The sequence below is a fragment of the Ciconia boyciana genome, chromosome 32, assembly GCF_034638445.1.
Source record: "Ciconia boyciana chromosome 32, ASM3463844v1, whole genome shotgun sequence".
Lineage (NCBI taxonomy): Eukaryota > Metazoa > Chordata > Aves > Ciconiiformes > Ciconiidae > Ciconia > Ciconia boyciana.
Window position 1 is genome coordinate 1,051,090 of NC_132965.1, and position 22,453 is coordinate 1,073,542.

At 69.3% G+C, this 22,453-nt stretch overlaps 1 protein-coding gene across 1 annotated transcript; it reads left to right on the forward strand.

Annotated features, from left to right (window-relative positions):
- Nucleotides 1–1,539: 1,539 nt before the first annotated feature.
- Nucleotides 1,540–22,183, forward strand: KDM6B (lysine demethylase 6B). The gene is made up of 14 exons (XM_072848620.1): nt 1,540–1,581; nt 2,075–2,541; nt 4,634–4,760; nt 6,110–6,215; nt 7,684–7,889; nt 9,117–9,181; nt 10,591–10,659; nt 11,744–11,892; nt 13,353–13,467; nt 14,703–14,890; nt 15,880–16,021; nt 17,451–17,577; nt 19,582–19,752; nt 22,087–22,183. Exons 1-14 carry the CDS (start codon nt 1,540–1,542, stop codon nt 22,108–22,110), a joined length of 1,998 nt encoding a protein of 665 aa, XP_072704721.1. The 3' UTR covers nt 22,111–22,183.
- Nucleotides 22,184–22,453: the final 270 nt, after the last annotated feature.

Consider the following 22,453-nt stretch of genomic DNA (forward strand, 5'->3'; position numbering starts at 1 on the left):
GACACGGGGGATGGGGGGCATGGGGGACAGAGGTGGGGATGGGGGGACAGGGGGGCAGGGGGACATGGGGGACAGAGGTGGGGATGGGGGACAGGGGGGCAGGGGGGGACACAGGGGATGGGGGACATGGGGGGACAAAGGTGGGGATGGGGGGGCAGGGGGGACACAGAGGTGGGGGGCCACGGGGGATGGGGGACATGGGGGGACAGAGGTGGGGATGGGGGGGACAGGGGGCGGGGGGACACGGGGGATGGGGGGACATGGGGGGGACAGACGTGGGAATGGGGGGGACAGGGGGGCAGGGGGGACATGGGGGGGACAGAGGTGGGGATGGGGGGACAGGGGCAGGGGGGACACGGGGGGACAGAGGGGGGACACGGGGGACAGAGGGGACATGGGGGGACACGGAGGTGGGGATGGGGGGGACAGGGGGCAGGGGACATGGGGGGGACAGAAGGGACATGGGGGGACACGGAGGTGGGGGGGGACACGGGGGACGGGGGACATGGGGGACACACAGAGGTGGGGACGGGGGACACGGGGGGCAGGGGAGACGTGGGGGGGACAGAGGGGACATGGGGGGGACAGAGGTGGGGACGGGGGGACGTGGGGGTTGGGGGCAGGGGGCAGGGATGGGGACAGGGGGACAAGGGGTGGGGGAGGACGGGGGGACAGGGATGGGGTTGGGGGTGACAGGGGGACAAAGTTGGGGACGGGGGACCAGGAGATGGGGGGGGGTGACACAGGGGTGGGGACATGGGGGCCGTGGCCTCGGGAGCGGGGGGAGCGGGGACATCGCGGTCCCCAGGGTCGGGTGACCCCCCGCCCCCCAGGGTCTCACTCAGGGTGTCCCCGTGTCCCCCCCCCAAAATGTCCCCACAGGCTCCCGACCGCTACCAACCTCCGGAGCCGCCGGGGCCGGGGGATCAGCGGGGGTCCCCGCTCCCCACGGGCCCCCAACCTCCCCTGCTGCCCCCCGCCCCCCGGACCCCCGCCCCCCTCCCTGGCTGAAGGAGGCGGGGGGACCCCTTGGACGAGATCCTTTGGGGGCCGCCCAAGGGGGCCGATCCCCCTTTGGGGGGTCCCCGGGACCCTTCCCGGACCCCAACACCACCAGCACGGCGGGGGGACGGGCCCCCTTTGAGGGGGTCCCCCTCCCCCAAACCCCCTTTCCGCTGCCCTTACTCCGAGAAGGAGGAGGAGGAGGAGGAGGAGGAGGAGGAAGACGCCCCCCCCCCCCCCCGATTTCTGGCTGGGGACCCCCCGAAGCTCCCCCGATACCTCAGGAACCGGCCCCCCCCCCTCCCCCAGCCCCCAATTTCTTCGGGGTCGCCTATCCAAAGAGCGTCCCCCTCCCCCTCCCCCCACCCCGACCCCCCTCCTCCCCTCCCCTTCCTCCTCCTCCTCCTCCTCCCCCCCCCCATCCCCGGGGTCGCCCGCCGCCTTTTCGATTTCGGGGCCCCCCCCTTGGACGATCAATTCGAGGAGCCCCCCGAATTTGCGAAAATTTTACCCGACGGTTTGGCCAATATCATGAAAATGTTGGACGAATCCATCCGGCAGGAGGAGGACGAGGGGGGGGTCGCCATCCTGGCCCCCCCCCCCTCCTCCTCCCCCTCCCTCCTCCTCCTCCTCCTCCCCCTCCCCCCCCCTCCCCCCCTCCTCCAGCCCCCCTCCTCGCCCGCCCCAAAGCGCCGCCTTTTGGGGGTCCCCAGGTCAGGACCCCCCGACCCCCCGACTTTATCCCTTCGGAAAACGCGACGACCCCACCCCCCCTTTTCAAACCTTTCCCGCCGCTTTCCAAGGGCAAAACCGGGGGCACAAAACGGATCCCCAAAACTCCTCCGTCCCCGCCCCCGCCCCCAACTCGCTACCTCATCGCCCGCCTGGCTACCCCCACCCTCCCACCCCCCAAATTTACCGGGAGGGGGGCGTCCCCGCCCCCCGCACCGAATCGGAGGCGTTGGAGGAGATCAGCCGAGCCTGCGAGACCTTGGCCGAGCAAGCGGGGCGACACGGCCCCCGCCCCGGCCCCGTCGTCGCCGTCCCCCCTCCATCGACACCCCTAAATTAGGGGGGCGACGTTACCGGAGACCCCCTTCCCGCCACCGCGACCTTCGCCGGGCCCCCCCCCGCCGCCGTCACCATCGCAAAGAACGGGGAGATCGCCCCGTTTTGGCTACTTTGGATTTACAAAGTGCCGGCGTGCAAGAAAAAGGGGGGACCCCCCGCCTTGAAACCAAGCCTGGGGGGGGGGGGGCCCCCAAACCCTTCCGCTGCCCCTCAGCCCCCCCCCCCGCCTCCTCCTCCTCCTCCTCCTCCTCCGGCCTTCGTCAGCTCGGCCGACCTCCTCAAGCTGCGCTCGCTGGGGGAGGGCCCCCCCAAAGAGCTGAAGATTCGGCTGATCAAGGTGGAGAGCGGCGGCACCGGCGGGGGGGGGGGGGACGCCTTCGTCACCTCCGAGGCGGAGGAACCCCGGGGACCCCCCCTGGCCCAGCTCACCATCCGCCACAGCGCCGCCGACGTCGTCCGCGCCAGCAAGTCAGTTTGGGGGGGTTGGGGGGGTTGGGGGGATTTGGGGGGTTTGGGGCGTTGCAGGGGTTTGGGGGGATTTGGGGGTTGGAGGGGTTTGGGGGGGGTTTGGGGGATTTGGGGTTTGGGGGGTTTGGGGCGTTGCAGGGGGTTTGGAGGGGGTTTGGGAGGCATTTGGGGGTTTGGGGGCGTTGCAGGGGTTTGGGGGAGTTTGGGGGATTTGGGGGTTGGAGGGGTTTGGGGGGATTTGGGGGTTTGGGGTCGTTGCAGGGGTTTGGGGGAGTTTGGGGGATTTGGGGGGTTGGAGGGTTTGGGGGATTTGGGGGGTTTGGGGGCGTTGGAGGGGTTTGGGGGAGTTTGGGGGGGTTTGGGGGTTGGAGGGGTTTGGGGGGTTTGGGGGGTTTGGGGGGTTTGGGGGCATTGCAGGGGTTTGGAGGGGTTTGGGAGGGATTTGGGGGTTGGGGGGCATTTGGGGGATTTGGGGGATTTGGGGGCGTTGCAGGGGTTTGGGGGTTTGGGGGGTTTGGGGGCGTTGCAGGGGTTTGGGGGAGTTTGGGAGGGATTTGGGGGGTTTGGGGGCATTTGGGGGTTTGGGGGAGTTTGGGGGGATTTGGGGGTTGGAGGGGGTTTGGGGGGGTTTGGGGGATTTGGGGGATTTGGGGGCGTTGCAGGGGTTGGGGGTTTTGAGGGGATTTGGGGGTTGCAGGGGTTTGGGGAGTTTGGGGGGTTGGGGGGTTTGGGGGGATTTGGGGGCATTGCAGGAGATTTGGGGGTTTGGGGGATTTAGGGGGTTGCAGGGGTTTGGGGGAATTTGGGGGATTTGGGGGGTTGCAGGGGTTTGGGGGAGTTTGGGGGGTTGGGGGGATTTGGGGGTTGGAGGGGTTTGGGGGAATTTGGGAGGGATTTGAGGGGTTTGTGGGGGTTTTGGGGCAGTTTTGGGGGATTTGTGGGGATTGGAGGGGATTTGGGGGGTTGGGGGGATTTTGGGGGATTTGGGAGGGATTGGGGGTTTGGGGGATTTGGGGCGTTGGAGGGGTTTGGGGGTTTGAGGGGGGTTTGGGGGTTGCAGGGGTTTGGGGGTTGCAGGGGGTTTGGGGGGATTTGGGGGTTGGGGGTTGGGGGGGTGGGGGTTGGGGGGTTGCCTGGCCTTCGGGGGTTCATAGGGGGTGGAGGGGCCTGCCTGGGGCTATAGGGGCTCCTATAGGGACCCGGGGGCGGGCGTGGGGGCTTTGCAAGGGGGGGTTCATCCCTGGCGGGGGGGTCCGCGGCCACCGTCCCCAGTGTCCCTGGTGGCCCCGGTGGCCCCAATGGCCCCCATGGCCCCAGTGTCCCCGGCGTCCCCAGTAGCCCCAGTGTCCCCGGTGGCCCTGGTGGCCCTGGTGGCCCCAATGTCCCCAGTGTCCCCGGTGGCCCCGGTGGCCCCAGTGTCCCCGGCGTCCCCAGTGGCCCTGGTGTCCCCAGTGGCCCCAGTGGCCCCGGTGGCCCCGGTGGCCCTGGTGTCCCCAGTGGCCCCAGTGTCCCCGGTGGCCCCAGTGGCCCTGGTGTCCCTGGTGTCCCCAGTGGCCCCAATGTCCCCGGTGGCCCCAGTGGCCCCAGTGTCCCCGGTGTTCCCGGTGCCCCCGGTGCCCCCGGTGCCCCCAGCACCCCTGGTGTCCCCAGTGTCCCCGGCGTCCCCGGCGTCCCCGGCGTCCGCAGTGGCCCCGGTGGTCCCAGTGTCCCCAGTGGCCCCGGTGCCCCCAGCACCCCGGTGCCCCGGTGCCCCGGTGCCCCCAGCACCCCGGTGTCCCCAGTGTCCCCGGCGTCCCCGGCGTCCCCGGCGTCCGCAGTGGCCCCGGTGGCCCCAGTGGCCCCAATGTCCCCAGTGGCCCCAGTGGCCCCGGTGTCCGCAGTGGCCCCGGTGTCCCTGGTGTCCCCGGTGCCCCCAGTGCCCCCAGCACCCCGGTGCCCCCAGTGCCCCCAGCACCCCCGGTGCCCCCGGTGTCCCCAGTGGCCCCAGTGTCCCCAGTGGTCCCACTGTCCCCAGCACCCCCGGTGCCCCCAGCACCCCCGGTGTCCCCGGCGTCCCCGGTGGCCCCGGCGGCCCTGACGCCCGTCTCCGCAGGCAGGCGCGGGTGAAGGGCCCCTTCCGGGAGTCGTACCTCTGCCCCGCCCCGTCGGTGAAGCCCCACATCGATTCGCGGGAGAAGCTGCCCCGGGACAAGCTCAACCCCCCCACCCCCAGCATCTACGTGAGTCCCCGCCCCCCCTTTCTCGCGATTGGTCCGCTGGCGGGGTCCCTGTGCTCTGATTGGTCCGCTGGCGGGGTCCCTTTGCTCTGATTGGTCTGCTGGCGGGGTCCCCTACCCGCTCGTTGGCCCGCCGGCAAGGGTCCCGGGGCATCCCCCCCCCACTGATTGGCTTGTGGAAGGGGTCCGGGGGCGTCCTTCCCCCTGATTGGTCCGCTGGCAGGGTCCCTTTGCTCTGATTGGTCTGCTGGCGGGGTCCCCTACCTGCTGATTGGCCCGCCGGCAGGGGTCCCAGGGCATCCCCCGCTGCTGATTGGCTTGTGGGAGGGGTCCTGGAGCACCCGCCCGGCTGATTGGCCCACTGGCAGGTTCCCTCCCTCCTGATTGGCCCACCAGCAAGGGTCCTGATGCATCCCCCTTGCTGATTGGCTCACTGGTGGGGTTCTTCCCCTCTGATTGGCCTGCTGGTGGGAGTCACAGGGCTGATTGGTCCACCAGCAAGGGTCTGAGGATGTCCTGCCAGCTGATTGGCCTGCTGGTGGGGTCCCCGCCTGCTGATTGGCCCGCTGGCAGGGTCCCTCCCCTGCTGATTGGCCCAGCAGCAAGGGTCACAGGGCATCCCTCTGCTGATTGGCTCAAGCGTGGGTATTCCCTGCTGCTGATTGGCCTGCCGGTGGGTATTCCCCAGGGCATCCCCATGCTGATTGGCCGGTGGGTATTCCCTCCTGCTGATTGGCTCGTGGGACTAGGGAATCCCCATGCTGATTGGCTGGTGGCTGGGTATTCCCTGCTGCTGATTGGCCCACAGGTGGGTGTATTCCCCGGGGGATCCTGGTTCTGATTGGCTAGGGGGGGAAATTCCCCAGGACATCCCCATCCTGATTGGCCGGCAGGTCAGGGCATCCCCGTCCTGATTGGCCAACAGGTTAGGGCATCCGAGTCCTGATTGGCTGGCAGGTCAGGGCATCCCCATCCTGATTGGCCAACAGGTCAGGGCATCCCCATCCTGATTGGCCAACAGGTCAGGGCATCCCAGTCCTGATTGGCCAACAGGTTAAGGCATCCTATTCCTGATTGGCTGGCGGGCGGGGCGATTCCCCAGTGTACCCTTATGCTGATTAGCTCACCGGAGGGACCCCGCTGCTGATTGGCCCGCGGGCTGGTTGGGGGCGGGACGGGGGGGGGGGTGAGCTTGCCGTGCTCCCATAGGCCCTGCGCGCGGGCTGCCGGGCGCTGATTGGCGGTCGGGCGCGGCGGCGGGCGCCGATTGGCGGTCGGGCGCGGCGGCGGGCGCCGATTGGCGGTCGGGCGCGGCGGCGGGCGCTGATTGGCCGGCCGCTGTCCCCGCCCAGCTGGAGAGCAAGCGGGACGCGTTCTCCCCCGTCCTGCTCCAGTTCTGCACCGACCCCAAGAACCCGATCACGGTGATCCGGGGGCTGGCGGGGTCCCTGCGCCTCAGTGAGTGCCCACGGGGGGGACACGGGGGGGGCACCGGGGGGACAGCACCCGGGGGGACAGCACCCGTGGGGACAGCCCCTTCCTGTGGGGACACCGGGGGGGGGGGGACAGCACCCGTGGGGACAGCACCCCCCCCCGTGGGGACAGCCCCTTCCTTTGGGGACATCTGTGGGGACACCCCCTTCCTACAGGGACACCCGTGGGGGGGGGACACCACCCGTGGGGACACCTGGGGGGGACACACCCATGGGGACATCCTGTGGGGACACCCCCTCCCCGTGGAGATGCCCCCCCCTCCCCCGTGGGGACCCCTGCAAGAGGGCCCCCCTTTCCTGTGGGGACCCCTGACGTGGAGGCCCCCCATGGGGGACCCCGACCCCCGTGGGGACACCCCATCCCCGTCCCCATGGAGCCCCTGTCCCCATCTCTGGGGACCACCCCCCTCCCCAGGGGACCCCCAGACCCCCCATCCCCCAGGGCCCCCAGAGCCCCCCAGCCCCGGGGTGCTCAGCACCAAGATGCTGGTGGGGACCCCCTGTCCCTGTCCCCGTCCCTAGGGGACCCCCTGTCCCCAGGGGACCCCCTCCCGATGGGACCCCCACCCCTCCCCCCAGCCCTGGGGCTGTTCAGCACCAAGACGCGGGTGGAGACCCCGTCCCCATCCCCATCCCCATCCCTGTCCCTGTCCCCATGGAGCCCCTGTCCCTTGTCCCCATGGGCCCCCCCCCATGGCCCCCCTCACCCCTCCCCCCAGACCTGGGGCTGTTCAGCACCAAGACGCGGGTGGAGACCCCATCCCCATCCCTGTCCCCATCCCCATGGAGCCCCCATCCCCATCTCCATCCCCAAGGAGCCCCTGTCCCCATCCCCATGCCCCCCCCATGGCCCCCCTCACCCCCCCTCCCCCAGCCCTGGGGCTGTTCAGCACCAAGACCTGGGTGGAGACCCCATCCCCATCCCCAAGGAGCCCCCATCCCCTCCCCGTCCCCAAGGAGCCCCTGTCCCCATCCCCATGCCCCCCCATGGCCCCCCTCACCCCTCCCCCCAGACCTGGGGCTGTTCAGCACCAAGACGCGGGTGGAGCCCCCATCCCCATCCCCATCCCCATGGAGCCCCTGTCCCTGTCCCCATGGCCCCCCACTCCCTCCCCCGGACCTGGGGCTGTTCAGCACCAAGACGTGGGTGGAGCCCCCATCCCCATCCCTGTCCCCAAGGAGCCCCTGTCCCTGTCCCCATGGGCCCCCCCCCATGGCCCCCTCACCCCTCCCCTCCCCCAGACCTGGGGCTGTTCAGCACAAAGACGTGGTTGGAGACCCCATCCCCATCCCTGTCCCCATCCCCCTCCCCGTCCCCATGGAGCCCCCGTCCCCATCCCCATCCCCATGGAGCCCCCATCCCCATCCCCCTCCCCGTCCCCAAGGAGCCCCTGTCCCCCCCATGGCCCCCCTCACCCCTGCCCTCCCCCCAGACCTGGGGCTGTTCAGCACCAAGACGCTGGTGGAGGCCAGCGGGGAGCACGCCGTGGAGGTGCGCACGCAGGTCCAGCAGCCCTCGGACCAGAACTGGGACCTGTCGGGGACGCGGCAGGTGTGGCCCTGCGCCAGCACCCGCTCCCACACCACCATCGCCAAGTACGCCCAGTACCAGGCCTCCTCCTTCCAGGAGTCCCTGCAGGTCAGGGGACGGGGGCGGGGGCGGGGGACAGGGGGGACGGGGGATGGGGGACATGGGGACGGGGGGGACATGGGGGGACATGGGGACAGGGGGACAGGGGGACACATGGGGGGAAAAGGGGACAGGGGACATGGGGACGGGGGACATGGGGACGGGGGGACATTGGGGGACGGGGGATGGGGGGACACGGGGGACGGGGGACAGGGGACAGGGGGATATGGGGGACATGGGGACGGGGGGGACATGGGGGACATGGGGACATGGGGACAGGGGGACAGGGGGACATGGGGACATGGGGACATGGGGACATGGGGACAGGGGACATGGGGACAGGGGGGACATGGGGACAGGGGACATGGGGACATGGGGACAGGGGATGGGGGGACATGGGGGGACATGGGGGACATGGGGACAGGGGACATGGGGACATGGGGGACAGGGGGACATGGGGGGACATGGGGGACATGGGGACATGGGGACATGGGGACATGGGGACAGGGGGACATGGGGGACATGGGACAGGGGGACAGGGGACATGGGGGACATGGGGACATGGGGGACAGGGGGACAGGGGACAGGGGACAAGGGGGGACATGGGGGACATGGGGACATGGGGACAGGGGGGACATGGGGGGACATGGGGACATGGGGACAGGGGGGGGACAGGGGACATGGGGACAGGGGGACATGGGGGGGACATGGGGACAGGGGGACAGGGGGACAGGGGGACATGGGGGACATGGGGGACATGGGGGGACATGGGGACAGGGGGACATGGGGACGGGGGGACATAGGGGGGACAGGGGGATGAGGACATGGGGGATGGGGGGACATGGGGACATGGGGGGGATGGGGGGACTGGGGACATGGAGGGGACAGGGGACATGGGGACACAGGGACGGGATAGGGGACACAGGGACACACGGGGACAGGGGACATGGGTGGCTGCAGGGGGACAGGGGACGTGGGGGACATGGGGGGGACAGGGGACACACGGGAGCTGGTGGCACTTGGGGACAACCCACATGGGGGACAGAGGGGACGTGGGGACAGGGCGGGGACAGGGGCGGGCCCTGAACGTCCCTGTCCCGCCTGGGGGGGGGGGGGGGGGGTGTCCCCGCGGTGTCCCCTCGTGTCCCTGGGCTGTCCCCTCGTGTCCCGGGGGGGGGGGTCCCCTGGTGTCCCCGGGTGTCCCCGGGTGTCCCCTGAGGTGACGTCCCCGGGCAGGAGGACAAGGACAGCGAGGACGAGGAGGCGGAGGAGCCCGACAGCACCACGGAGACGCCCCCCAGGTAGGGCCACCCCCGGGTCCCCTCTTGGGGACACCCCGCGGGGGGGCTGTCACCTCCCCCCCCCAACCTGGGGCCACTCTGGGGCGGGGTCCTGGTGGCCCCAGGGTGTCCCCAAGGAGTCCCTGTGTCACCGGTGGGGTCCTGGTGGCCCCAGGGTGTCCCCGGGGTGTCCCCAAGGTGTCCCTGTGTCACCAGGGGGGTCCTGGTGGCCCCAGGGTGTCCCCGGGGTGTCCCCAAGGTGTCCCTGTGTCACCAGGGGGGTCCTGGTGGCCCCAGGGTGTCCCCAAGGTGTCCCTGTGTCACTGGGGGGGGTCCCTGTGTCCCCAGGGTGTCCCCACGGTGTCCCTGTGTCACTGGGGGGGGTCCCTGTGTCCCCGGGGTGTCCCCAGGTTGTCACTGTGTCATTGAGGGGGGTGTTCCTGTGTCCCTGGGGTGTCACCGGGGGGGTCCCTATGTCCCCAGGTTGTCCCCAAGGTGTCCCTGTGTCACCAGTGGGGTCCTGGTGGCCCCAGGGTGTCCCCAAGGTGTCCCTGTGTCCCCAGGGGGGTCCTGGTGGCCCCAGGGTGTCCCCACGGTGTCCCCAAGGTGTCACTGTGTCACTGGGGGGGTCCCTGTGTCCCCGGGGTGTCCCCAAGGTGTCCCTGAGGGGAGTCCCTGTGTCCCCAGGGTGTCCCCAGGTTGTCACTGTGTCATTGAGGGGGGTGTCCCTATGTCCCTGGGGTGTCACCGGGGGGGTCCCTATGTCCCCAGGGGGTCCCCAGGGTGGCCCTGTGTCCCCAGGGGGGTCCCTGTGTCACCAGGGGGGTCCCTGTGTCCCCAGGGTGTCCCCAAGGTGTCCCTGTGTCACCAGTGGGGTCCTGGTGGCCCCAGGGTGTCCCCAAGGTGTCCCTGTGTCGTTGGGGTGGGGGGGTCCTGGTGGCCCCAGATTGTCCCCAAGGTGTTCCCAGGGTGTCCCTGTGTCCCCAGGGTGTCCCCGGGGTGTCCCTGGGGTGTCCCTGTGTCACCGGGGGGGTCCCAGTGTCCCCAGGATGTCCCCAGGGTGTCCCTGTGTCCCCAGGGTGTCCCCAAGATGTCCCTCCTGTGTCCCCAGGGTGGCCCCGGGGTCTCCCTGTGTCACCGGGGGGTCCCAGCGTCCCCGGGGTGTCCCCAGGGTGGCCCTGTGTCACCGGAGGGGTCCCTGTGTCACCGGGGGGGTCCCAGTGTTCCCAGGATGTCCCCAAGGTGTCCCTGTGTCACCGGTGGGGTCCTGGTGGCCCCAGGGTGTCCCCAGGGTGTCCCTGTGTCCCCGGGGGGTCCCTGGGTGGGTGCCCCCGTCTCCGCGCGCCGCAGGGGTGACGTGACCCCCCCCGGGGACCCCGCTTGGGGACGCGCCGTGTCCCCGTCCCCCGGTGACCCCGTGTCCCCCCCAGCAACCCCGACCAGAAATCCCACCAGATCATCAAGTTCGGGACCAACATCGACCTCTCGGACGCCAAGAGGTGAGGGGGCACCCATGGGTGACGGGGGGCACCCATGGGGGCTGTGCTGGGGGTGATGGGGCACCCGTGGGTGATGGGGGGGGTCTGAGGGGGCTGTGCTGGGGGTCGGGGGCACCCACGGGTGACGGGGGGCACCCATGGGTGCTGTGGCCTAGGTGAGGGGCACCTACAGACACCCATGGGTGATGGGGAGCACCCATGGGTGCTGTGCTGGGGGTCAGGGGCCCCCATGGGTGACGGGTCGCACGGGTGCCCCGCCCCGTGGGTGCCCCGCCCCACTGAAGCCCCGCCCCACTGAAACCACGCCCCATGAATGACGTGCCCCACGGGTCCCACGCCCCACAGGTCCCACGGGTGCCGGGTCCCATGGGTGCCCCGCCCCGTGGGTGCTCCGCCCCACTGAAGCCCCCCCTCACTGAAGCCCCGCCCCACTGAAACCACGCCCCATGAATGACGTGCCCCACGGGTCCCACCTCCCACGGGTCCCACGGGTGCCCCGCCCCGTGGGTGCCCCGCCCGTGGGTGCCCCGCCCCACTGAAGCCCCGCCCCACTGAAACCACGCCCCATGAATGACGTGCCCCACGGGTCCCACCTCCCACGGGTCCCACGGGTGACGGGTCCCACGGGTGCCCCGCCCCGTGGGTGCCCCGCCCCACTGAAGCCCCGCCCCACTGAAACCACGCCCCATGAATGACGTGCCCCACGGGTCCCACCTCCCACGGGTCCCACGGGTGCCCCGCCCCGTGGGTGCCCCGCCCCGTGGGTGCCCCGCCCCACTGAAGCCCCGCCCCACTGAAACCACGCCCCATGAATGACGTGCCCCACGGGTCCCACCTCCCACGGGTCCCACGGGTGCCCCGCCCCGTGGGTGCCCCGCCCCGTGGGTGCCCCTGCCCCACTGAAGCCCCGCCCCACTGAAACCACGCCCCATGAATGACATGCCGCACAGGTCCCACCTCCCACGGTCGATGCCTCACAGGTCCCACATCCCACGGGTCCCACGGGTGCCGGGTCCCACGGGTGCCCCGCCCCCTGACGCCCCGCCCCCTGACGCCCCGCCCCCTGACGCCCCGCCCCCCGCAGGTGGAAGCCGCAGCTGCAGGAGCTGCTGAAGCTGCCGGCCTTCATGCGGGTCTCGTCCACGGGGAACATGCTGAGCCACGTGGGCCACACCATCCTGGGCATGAACACCGTCCAGCTCTACATGAAGGTGCCGGGCAGCCGCACGCCCGGTGAGCGGGGACGCGGGGACACCGCGGGGACGCCGGGGGGGTGACATGGAGGGTGGCGCGGCGGGACACGCGTTTGGGTGGGGGGACACCCCGCGCTGAGGCCACCCGTCGTGGTGTTGCCGGCCTCCGGGCTTGCGTGGGGTGGTGTGCAGCCGGTGGGAGGGGACAGAGGTGCCGGGGGTGACAGTGCCGGGGGTGACAGTGACAGTGCCGGGGGGTGACAGTGCCGGGGTGACGGTGCCGGGGTGACAGTGACAGTGCCGGGGTGACAGTGCCAGGGTGATGGTGACAGTGCCGGGGTGACAGTGCCGGGGTGACAGTGACAGTGCCGGGGGGTGACGGTGACAGTGCCAGGGTGACAGTGCCGGGGTGACAGTGACAGTGCCGGGGTGACAGTGACAGTGCCAGGGTGATGGTGACAGTGCCGGGGTGACAGTGCCGGGGTGACAGTGACAGTGCCGGGGGGTGACGGTGACAGTGCCGGGGTGACAGTGCCGGGGTGACAGTGACAGTGCCGGGGGGTGACGGTGACAGTGCCGGGGTGACAGTGCCAGGGTGACAGTGACAGTGCTGGGGGGTGACGGTGACAGTGCCGGGGTGACAGTGCCAGGGTGACAGTGACAGTGCTGGGGGGTGATGGTGACAGTGCCGGGGTGACAGTGCCAGGGTGACAGTGACAGTGCTGGGGGGTGACGGTGACAGTGCCGGGGTGATGGTGACAGTGCCGGGGTGACAGTGCCGGGTGACAGTGACAGTGCCGGGGGTGGACGGTGACAGTGCCAGGGTGACAGTGCTGGGGTGATGGTGCCAGGGTGATGGTGACAGTGCTGGGGTGACAGTGCCAGGGTGACAGTGCTGGGGTGATGGTGACAGTGCCGGGCTGACAGTGCCGGGGTGATGGTGACAGTGCCGGGGTGACAGTGCCAGGGTGACAGTGCCAGGGTGACAGTGCCAGGGTGACGGTGACAGTGCCGGGGTGACGGTGACAGTGCCAGAGGGTGACAGTGACAGTGCCGAGGTGACAGTGCTGGGGTGACAGTGACAGTGCTGGGGGGTGACGGTGATAGTGCCGGGGTGACAGTGCCGGGGTGCCAGAGCCAGGGTGCCAGTGCCAGGGTGACAGTGCTGGGGTGATGGTGCCAGGGTGATGGTGACAGTGCTGGGGTGACAGTGCCAGGGTGACAGTGACAGTGCCGGTGTGATGGTGCTGGGGTGGCGGTGCCGGGGTGGCAGTGCCGGGGTGATGGTGGCAGTGCCGGGGTGACAGTGACAGTGCCGAGGTGACAGTGCTGGGGTGACAGTGCTGGGGTGACGGTGCCAGTGCCGGGGTGCCAGTGCCGGGGTGCCAGTGCCGGGGTGACGGTGACAGTGCCGGTGTGATGGTGCTGGGGTGGCAGTGCCGGGGTGACGGTGGCAGTGCCGGGGTGACAGTGCCGGTGCCGGTGCCGCTGTCCCCGCAGGCCACCAGGAGAACAACAACTTCTGCTCCGTCAACATCAACATCGGCCCCGGGGACTGCGAGTGGTTCGCCGTGCACGAGCACTACTGGGAAACCATCTCCGCCTTCTGCGACAAGTGAGGGCGGGGCCGGGGCGGGGCCGGGGGCGGGGCCTGGAGGGGAGTGGCCTGGGCAAAGGGGCGGGGCTAGCGGGGGAGGGGGCAGGAGGCGAGGGGGGGACAGGGCTGCTGGGAGAGCGGCTCCGCCTTCTGGTGCCGGGGGGGTGTGGCCAAGGGAAAGGGCGTGGTCAGGGGAAGGGGTGTGGTGGGGGCGTGGTTAAAGGCAGGGGCGGAGCTAAGGGCAGGACATGCCAGCGCTGCTGGGAGAGCGGCTCCGCCTTCTGGTGCCAGGGAGGTGTGGTCAAGGGAAAGGGGCGTGGTCGTGGAAGGGGCGTGGTCAGGGGAAGGGGCGTGATTGGGGCGTGGCTGAGGAAGGTGGGTGTGTCTAAGGCCATGTAGGGGCGGGGCTAAGGGCCAGGCAGTGGGCGGGGCTTTGCAGCGGGGCAAGATCCAGCAGGGGTGGGTGGGGCCAGGCAGGGGGTGGTGCCAGAAGAGGTGGAGCTAGTGAGGGGGTGGCACCAGGCAGGGGCGGGTTAGGCAGCCAGAGCCATGTGCTCTGGGGCGGGGCCATGTGCTCCGGGGGCGGGGCCAAACCCTATGGGCAGGGCTTAGCAGGCTGGAGGCGGGGCCAGGAGGATTAGGGGCGTGGCTATGTGCCGTGGGGGCGTGGCTCGGGAGTGTGGGTGGGGCTAAGGCAGAACATGCACTGGCACGGGCTCAGCCACGGGGGGGCGGGGCCAGGAGACACAGGGGCGGGGCCAGGCGGGGGGGCGGGGTCAAGAGCCGGGTGGGCGAGGCCAACCACAGTGGGGGGGGCCAGCCCCTATGATCACAACAGGCATAGGGCGCAGCAAGGGCGTGGTCTCAGTTACAGCAGGGGCGGGGCCAGGCGGTCGGGGTGGAGCCTGAGACCTTGGGGCGGGGCCAGGTGCTGAAGGGGCGGGGCCAGGTGCTGAAGGGGCGGGGCCAGCAGCCGCAACCAGTGTGCGCAGAGGCGGCGGCACGAGGGTGGGCCCAGCGTCTGCGGGGGCGGGGCCGGGCGGTTGGGGTGGGGCCAATGGGCGTGGTCATGTGCTAAGGGGGCGTGGTTAAGTGCTGTGGGCGTGGCCAGGCGCGGTGGGCGTGGCCAGAGCAGGCAAAGGGCAGCGGGGCCGGTGGTGCAAGGGGGGTGTGTGTGTGTGTGTGTGTATATGCCGGGCTGGGCGTGGCGCGGGGGTGGGCGGGGCATCTCCTGACCCCGCCCCCCACGGCAGGCACGGCGTGGACTACCTGACGGGCTCGTGGTGGCCCATCCTGGAGGACCTGTACCGCTCCAACATCCCGGTGTACCGCTTCGTCCAGCGGCCGGGCGACCTGGTGTGGATCAACGCCGGCACCGTGCACTGGGTGCAGGCCACCGGCTGGTGCAACAACATCGCCTGGAACGTCGGGCCCCTCACCGGTGCGGGGGGACGCGAGGGGATGCGGGGGACGGGGAGGGGGACACGGGGGACGTGGGGTGGAGGGGAGGGGGACACGGGGGGACGTGGGGTGGATGGGGAGGGGACACGGTGGGGACACGGGGGACATGGGGTGGAGGGGGAGGGGACACGGGGGGACGTGGGGTGGAGGGGAGGGGGACACGGTGGGGACACGGGGGGATGGGGAGGGGGACGGGGAGGGGGACATGGGGTGGAGGGGAGGGGGACACGGCAGGGACATGGGGGGGACATGGGGTGGAGGGGGAGGGGGACACGGCGGGGACACGGGGGGATGGGGAGGGGGACACGGGGGGACGTGGGGTGGAGGGGGAGGGGACACGGGGGACATGGGGGGGATGGGGAGGGGGACACGGGGGATGTGGGGTGGAGGGGGAGGGGGACACGGTGGGGACACGGGGGGATGGGGAGGGGGACGGGGAGGGGGACACGGGGGGGATGGGGAGGGGGACACGGGGGACGTGGGATGGAGGGGGAGGGGGACACGGCAGGGACATGAGGGGGTGTGGCAGGGACATGGCAGGGACGAGGAAGGGGACACGGCAGGGACGTGGCAGATGGGGGACATGGCGGGGACGTGGGGGGACGTGGCAGGGACATGGTAGGGACATGGGGACATGGCAGGGACATGGCGGGGGGGGACAGGAGGGGACAGCGTGGACGTGGGGGGAGAACGTGGCACAGACACGGCAGGGGGACACAAGGGGAGGGGACGTGGCATGGACACGAAGGGGGACGCAGAAGGGGGACGTGGCAGGGGGACACGGGGAGGGGACGCGACACGGACACGGCACGGACACGAGGGGGACGTGGCAAAGGGGGACAGGGATGGGACACACCGCCGGTAGGGCTCTGGGGACAACGGTGGGGGACACACGCCGTGGCCTGGGGACACCCGGCGGGGCAGGGAGGGCGCGGTGGCCCTGACGTCCCCGTTGTCACCCCCCCGCAGCGTACCAGTACCAGCTGGCCCTGGAGCGCTACGAGTGGAACGAGGTGAAGAACGTCAAGTCCATCGTCCCCATGATCCACGTCTCCTGGAACGTGGCCCGCACCGTCAAGATCAGCGACCCCGACCTCTACAAGATGATCAAGTGAGCGCGGGGACGGGGACAGGCTGGGGACGGGGACACGCCAAGGATGGGGACAGGCTGGGGACGGGGACAGGCCGGGGACGGGGACAGGCTGGGGATGGGGACACGCCAAGGATGGGGACACACCAAGGATGGTGACAAGCCAGGGACGGGGACAGGCCGGGGAGGGGGACATGCCAAGGATGGGGACAGGCCGGGGACGGGGACACACTGGGGATGGGGACACACTGGGGATGGTGACAAGCCGGGGACGGGGACAGGCTGGGGATGGGGACATGCCAAGGATGGGGACATGCCGGGGACGGGGACACACTGGGGATGGGGACAGGGTGGGGACGGGGACACACCAAGGATGGGGACAGGCCGGGGACAGGGACACGCTGGGGATGGGGACAGGCCGGGGTCGGGGACACGCCAAGGATGGGGACACACCAAGGATGGTGACAAGCCGGGGACGGGGACAGGCCGGGGATGGGGACACGCCAAGGATGGGGACACGCCAAGGATGGGGACACGCCGGGGACAGGGACACGCCGGGGACAGGGACACGCTGGGGACAGGGACACGCTGGGATGGGGACAGGCCAGGGATGGGGACAGGCTGAGGGGGGTCACAGTGGGGACGGGGTCACAGCAGGGATGAAGGTCACATTGCGGACAAGGTCATAGGAGGGACAGGGTCACACTGGGGACGGGGTCACATTGGGGACAAGGTCACTTCAGGGACAGGGTCACATCGGGGACAGGGTCACATCGGGGACAGGGTCACACTGGGGACAGGGTCACATTGGGGACAAGGTCACTTCAGGGACAGGGTCACATCGAGAACGGGGTCACAATAAGGATGGGGTCACATTGGGGACAAGGTCACAGCAGGGACAGGGTCACATTGGGGACAAGGTCACAGCAGGGACAGGGTCACATTGGGGACAGGGTCATGTCAGGGACAGGGTCACACCAGGGACAGGGACATGGTGGGGACAGGGTCACATTGGGGACAGGGTCACACCAGGGACACTTCAGGGACAGGGTCACACCAGGGACAAGGTCACATCGGGGACAAGGTCACAGCAGGGACAGGGTCACAGCAGGGCTGGCACCACGTCAGTTTGGGGGGACCCTGGGGACAGGGCCACGTCAGGATGGGGGCCACCATGGGGACAGGGGCAGGGACACAGCGGGGACAGGGACGGGACCATGGTGGGGACAGGGACGGGCCCACTCTGGGGACAGGACCGGAGCCGCATCAGGGTTGGGACCACGTCGGGATCAGGGGTGACCCTGGGGACAGGGCCGGGACCACGCCGGGGCTGCCGCCACCTGGGGCTGGGGGTGAGCCGGGCCCCCCAGCTGCCCCGTGCCCGGCGGCGGGGCGTGGTGGCGGTGGCTGACGGGCGTGGGGGTGCCGGGCTCCCCGCCGGCGGTTGCAGGTACTGCCTGATGCAGTCCATCAAGCACTGCCAGGTGCAGCGGGAGAGCCTGGTCCGCGCCGGCAAGAAGATCGCCTACCAGGGCCGGGTGAAGGACGAGCCGGCCTACTACTGCAACGAGTGCGACGTGAGTGATGGCGGGGACGGGCGGGGTCTCGGCGCGGCCTTGGCGCGGTCTTGGCCGTGGTCTTGGCCGTGGTCTTGGCGTGGTCTCGGTATGGCCTTGGCGCGGTCTCGGCCGCGGTCTTGGCGTGGTCTCGGTGTGGTCTTGGCCGTGGTCTTGGCGTGGTCTTGGTATGGCCTTGGCGCGGCCTTGGCGCCGTCTTGGCCGTGGTCTTGGCATGGTCTTGGTATGGCCTTGGCGCGGTCTTGGCTGCGGTCTTGGCGTGGTGTTGGCGTGGTCTTGGCGCAGTCTTGGCCGTGGTCTTGGTGTGGCCTTGGCGTGGTCTTGGCCGTGGTCTTGGTATGGTCTTGGCCGCGGTCTTGGCCGTGGTCTTGGTATGGCCTTGGCGCGGTCTTGGCCGTGGTCTTGGCGTGGTCTTGGTGTGGCCTTGGCGCGGTCTTGGCCATGGTCTTGGCGTGGTCTTGGTGTGGCCTTGGCGCGGTCTTGGCCGTGGTCTTGGCGTGGTCTTGGTGTGGCCTTGGTGCGGTCTTGGCCGTGGTCTTGGCGTGGTCTTGGTGTGGCCTTGGCGCGGTCTTGGCCGCGGTCTTGGGGCCTTGGCGCGGTCTTGGCCGCGGTCTTGGCGTGGTCTTGGTATGGCCTTGGCTCGGTCTTGGCCGCGGTCTTGGCGTGGTCTTGGTATGGCCTTGGCGCGGTCTTGGCCGCGGTCTTGGCGTGGTCTTGGTATGGCCTTGGTGCGGTCTTGGCCGCGGTCTTGGCGTGGTCTTGGTATGGCCTTGGCGTGGCCTTGGCGTGGTCTTGGCCGTGGTCTTGGCGTGGTCTTGGTATGGCCTTGGCGTGGCCTTGGCGTGGTCTTGGCCGTGGTCTTGGCGTGGTCTTGGCATGGCCTTGGCGTGGTCTTGGCCGTGGTCTTGGCATGGTCTTGGCCGTGGTCTTGGCGCGGTCTTGGCCGTGGTCTTGGCGTGGTCTTGGCGCGGTCTTGGCCGTGGTCTTGGTGTGGTCTTGGTATGGCCTTGGCGCGGTCTTGGCCGTGGTCTGGGCGTGGTCTTGGTATGGCCTTGGCATGGTCTTGGCCACGGTGTTGGCCTGGTCTTGGCTCTGTCCTTGGCATGGATCTGGCCATGGTCTTGGTGTGGTCTTTGCGTGGTCTTGGCATGATCTTGGCCATGGTCTTGGCGTGGTCTTGCCATGGTCTTGGCTCTGGCTTTAGTGTGGACCTGGCCATGGTCTTGGTGTGGTCTTGACCACGGCCTTGGCATGGTCGTGGCGTGGTCTTGGTCATAGCCTTGGTGTGATCTTGGCATGGTCTTGGCCTGGTCTTGGCTCTGGCCTTGGCATGGACCTGGCCATGGTCTTGGTGTGGTCTTGGCGTGATCTTGGTCATGGCCTTGGCGTGGTCTTGGTATGGCCTTGGCATGGTCTTGCCATGGTCTTGGTGTGGTCCTGGCCATGGTCTTGGCCTGGTCTTGGCTTTGGCCTCAGTGTGGACCTGGCCATGGTCTTGGTGTGGTCTTGGCCATGGCCTTGGTGTGGTCTTGGCGTGATCTTGGTCATGGCCTTGGTGTGGTCTTGGTATGGCCTTGGCGTGGTCTTGCCATGGTCTTGGTGTGGTCCTGGTCATGGTCTTGGCCTGGTCTTGGCCGTTGTCTTGGTGTGGTCTTGGCCATGGCCTTGGCGTAGTCTTGACGATGGCCTTGGCGTGGACCTGGCCGTGGTCTTGGCACGGCCTTGGTCACGGCCTCCCCGTGGTGACCCCGGCGAGGGTCGGGCAGGCGGCGCAGCGTCCCCCGGCCACCTCTGCGTCCCCTCCTCCTCCCCTTCGCCCTTCGAACGTCTCCGGCCACGCGTGGGGACGCGCCACGGGGGACAGGCCCTGGCGGCGGGTCCCTACGCCCGCCCCGGGGCGACCGAAACGCGCCGGCGCCGGCGAGGCGGGAACCACACGGGGGGACGCCGGTTGTCCCCGCGGCGGGGGGACGCCGGTTGTCCTCACGGGCGCGGGTTCCGCAGGTGGAGGTCTTCAACATCCTCTTCGTGACGAGCGAGACGGGCGGACGCAACACCTACCTGGTGCACTGCGAGGGCTGCGCCCGGCGCCGCAGCGGGGCCCTGCACGGCGTCGTCGTCCTCGAGCAGTACAAGACGGAGGAGCTGATGCAGATCTACGACGGCTTCACCCTGGTGAGGGGACACCCTGGGGTGGGGGACACCCCCCCCGCCCCATGGGGACACCCCCAAGGTGGGGGGTATCTTGTTGTGGGGACGCCTGAGATAGGGACACCGTGAGGTGGGGGTACCCGTGGGGACACCCGGCGTGGGGACGGCCGTGGGGATGCCCACAGGGACACCTGACGTGGGGACACCCCAAGGTGGGGACAACCATGTGGGGACACCCGACATAGGGACAGTCGTGGGGACACCCCAACATGGGGACACCCCAACATGGGGACAGCCGACATAGGGACAGTTGTGGGGACACCCCAACGTGGGAACAGCTGACATAGGGACACCCCAACGTGGGGACACCCCAACATGGGGACAGCCGACATAGGGACAGTCGTGGGGACACCCCAACGTGGGGACACCCGACATAGGGACAGTCGTGGGGACACCCCAACGTGGGGACACCCCAACGTGGGGACACTCGACATAGGGACAGCCGTGGGGACACCTGACATGGGGACACCCCAACGTGGGGACAGCCGACATAGGGACAGTCATGGGGACACCCCAACGTGGGGACACCCGACATAGGGACAGCCGTGGGGACACCCCAACGTGGGGACACCCACGTGGGGATACCCACATGGTGACACCCAACATGGGGACACCCGCACAGGGACACCCACACAGGGACACTACATGGAGACACCCTGACATGGGGACACTCGACATGGGGACACCTTGATGTGGGGACACCCACAAGAACAGCTGCCATGGGGACACCCCACCATGGGGACACCCTGACGTGGGGACACCCACAGGGCAGCTGCGTGGGGACACGTGACATGGAGATAGACACAGGAACACCCGCGTGGGGACACCCACAGGGACACCCGACATGGGGACACCTCGACATGGGGACACCCAACATGGGGACACCCACAGGGACACCCGACATGGGGACACCCAACATGGGGACACCCACAGGGACATCCAACATGGGGACACCTCGATGCGGGGACACCAACACAGGGACACCTGACATGAAGACACACAAAGGGACACCCGACATGGGGACACCTGACCGAGGGACACCCAACATGGGGACACCTGACAGGAGGACATGTGACATGGAGATAGACACGGGAACACCCGCACGGGGACACCACATGGGGACACCCGACATGGGGACACCTGACATGGAGATAGCTTGACATGGGGACACCCATACAGGGACACCTGCCACAGGGACACCCTGAGGTGGGGACACCCTGACATGGGGACACCCTGAGGTGAGGACACCTGTGGGGCACCCACATGGGGACACGTGACATGGAGAGAGACACTGGAACACCCGCACGGGGACACCTCACTGTGGGGACACCCAACACAGGGACACCTGTGTTGTCACACTACGTGGTGACACCCTGACATGGGGACACCCAATGTGGGGACACCCACACAGGGACACTACATGGAGACACCGAACATGGGGACACCCATATGGGGACACCCAACACAGGGACACCCGTGCAGGGACACTCCATGGTGACACCCTGATATGGGGACACCCAACATGGGGACACCCGCGAGGGGACAGCCGCCATGGGGACACCTGACATGGGGACACCCAACTTAGGGACATCCACACAGGGACACTATGTGGTGACACCCTGACGTGGGGACACCCACCATGGGGACACCCATATGGGGACACCCAACACAGGGACACCCACACAGGGACACTACGTGGTGACAACCTGACATGGGGACACCCATATGGGGACACCCGTGTGGGGACACCCAACACAGGGACACCCGCACAGGGACACTACGTGGTGACACCCTGACATGGGGACACCCGTGTGGGGACACCCAACACAGGGACACCCGCACAGTGACACGACACGGAGACACCCTGACATGGGGACACCCACAGGGACACCCACCATGGGGACACCCGTGTGGGGACATCCGCCATGGGGACACCCTGACATGGGGACACCCACGGGGACACCCACCATGGGGACACCCGTGTGGGGACACCCGTGGGGACATCCGCCATGGGGACACCCACGGGGACACCCAACGTGGGGACACCCACACAGGGACACCCCCAGGGACACCCTCACAGTGTCACCCGACTTGGGGACACTCAGCACGGGGACACCCCCTCCCCCCGGGCAGTGTCACCCCATCCCCAACCCCTCCCCGTGAGTCCCTGTGTCCCCTTTCCCCTCCCCCCCGTGGGTCCCCGTGTCCCCAGGGTGGGGGTTGGGTGTCGTGGGCGGGGGGGGGAGGTGACACCCCGGACACCTGGGTCCCCCTGACCCCCCCTCCCCCCCGTTGCAGGTGGCGTCACCCGGCTCCAGATGAGCCCTGCCCGGCCCAGGGGATCCTGGGCCCCCCGAGGGGACGCGGGGGACACGCGGGGACACGGCGGGGGGGGACACGGAGCCCCCCCCCCGCCCCTCCCCTACGAACACTTTTTATTTATTCATGGAGAAATCGCCCCAAAAAGCATCGCCTCCCCTCCCCCCCCCCCCAAATCCGGCGCTGGGGGAGGGGGGACCCAGATGGACGCTGGGGGGGGGTGGAAACCCCCCGTTTTTATACAAAAACCCCGATTTATAGGAATTTACACCCCCCAAATCACAGCCCTCCCCCCCCCGTGGGGAGGGGTCTTTCTGCCCACCCACCCCCCGGTGGGGGATGGGGG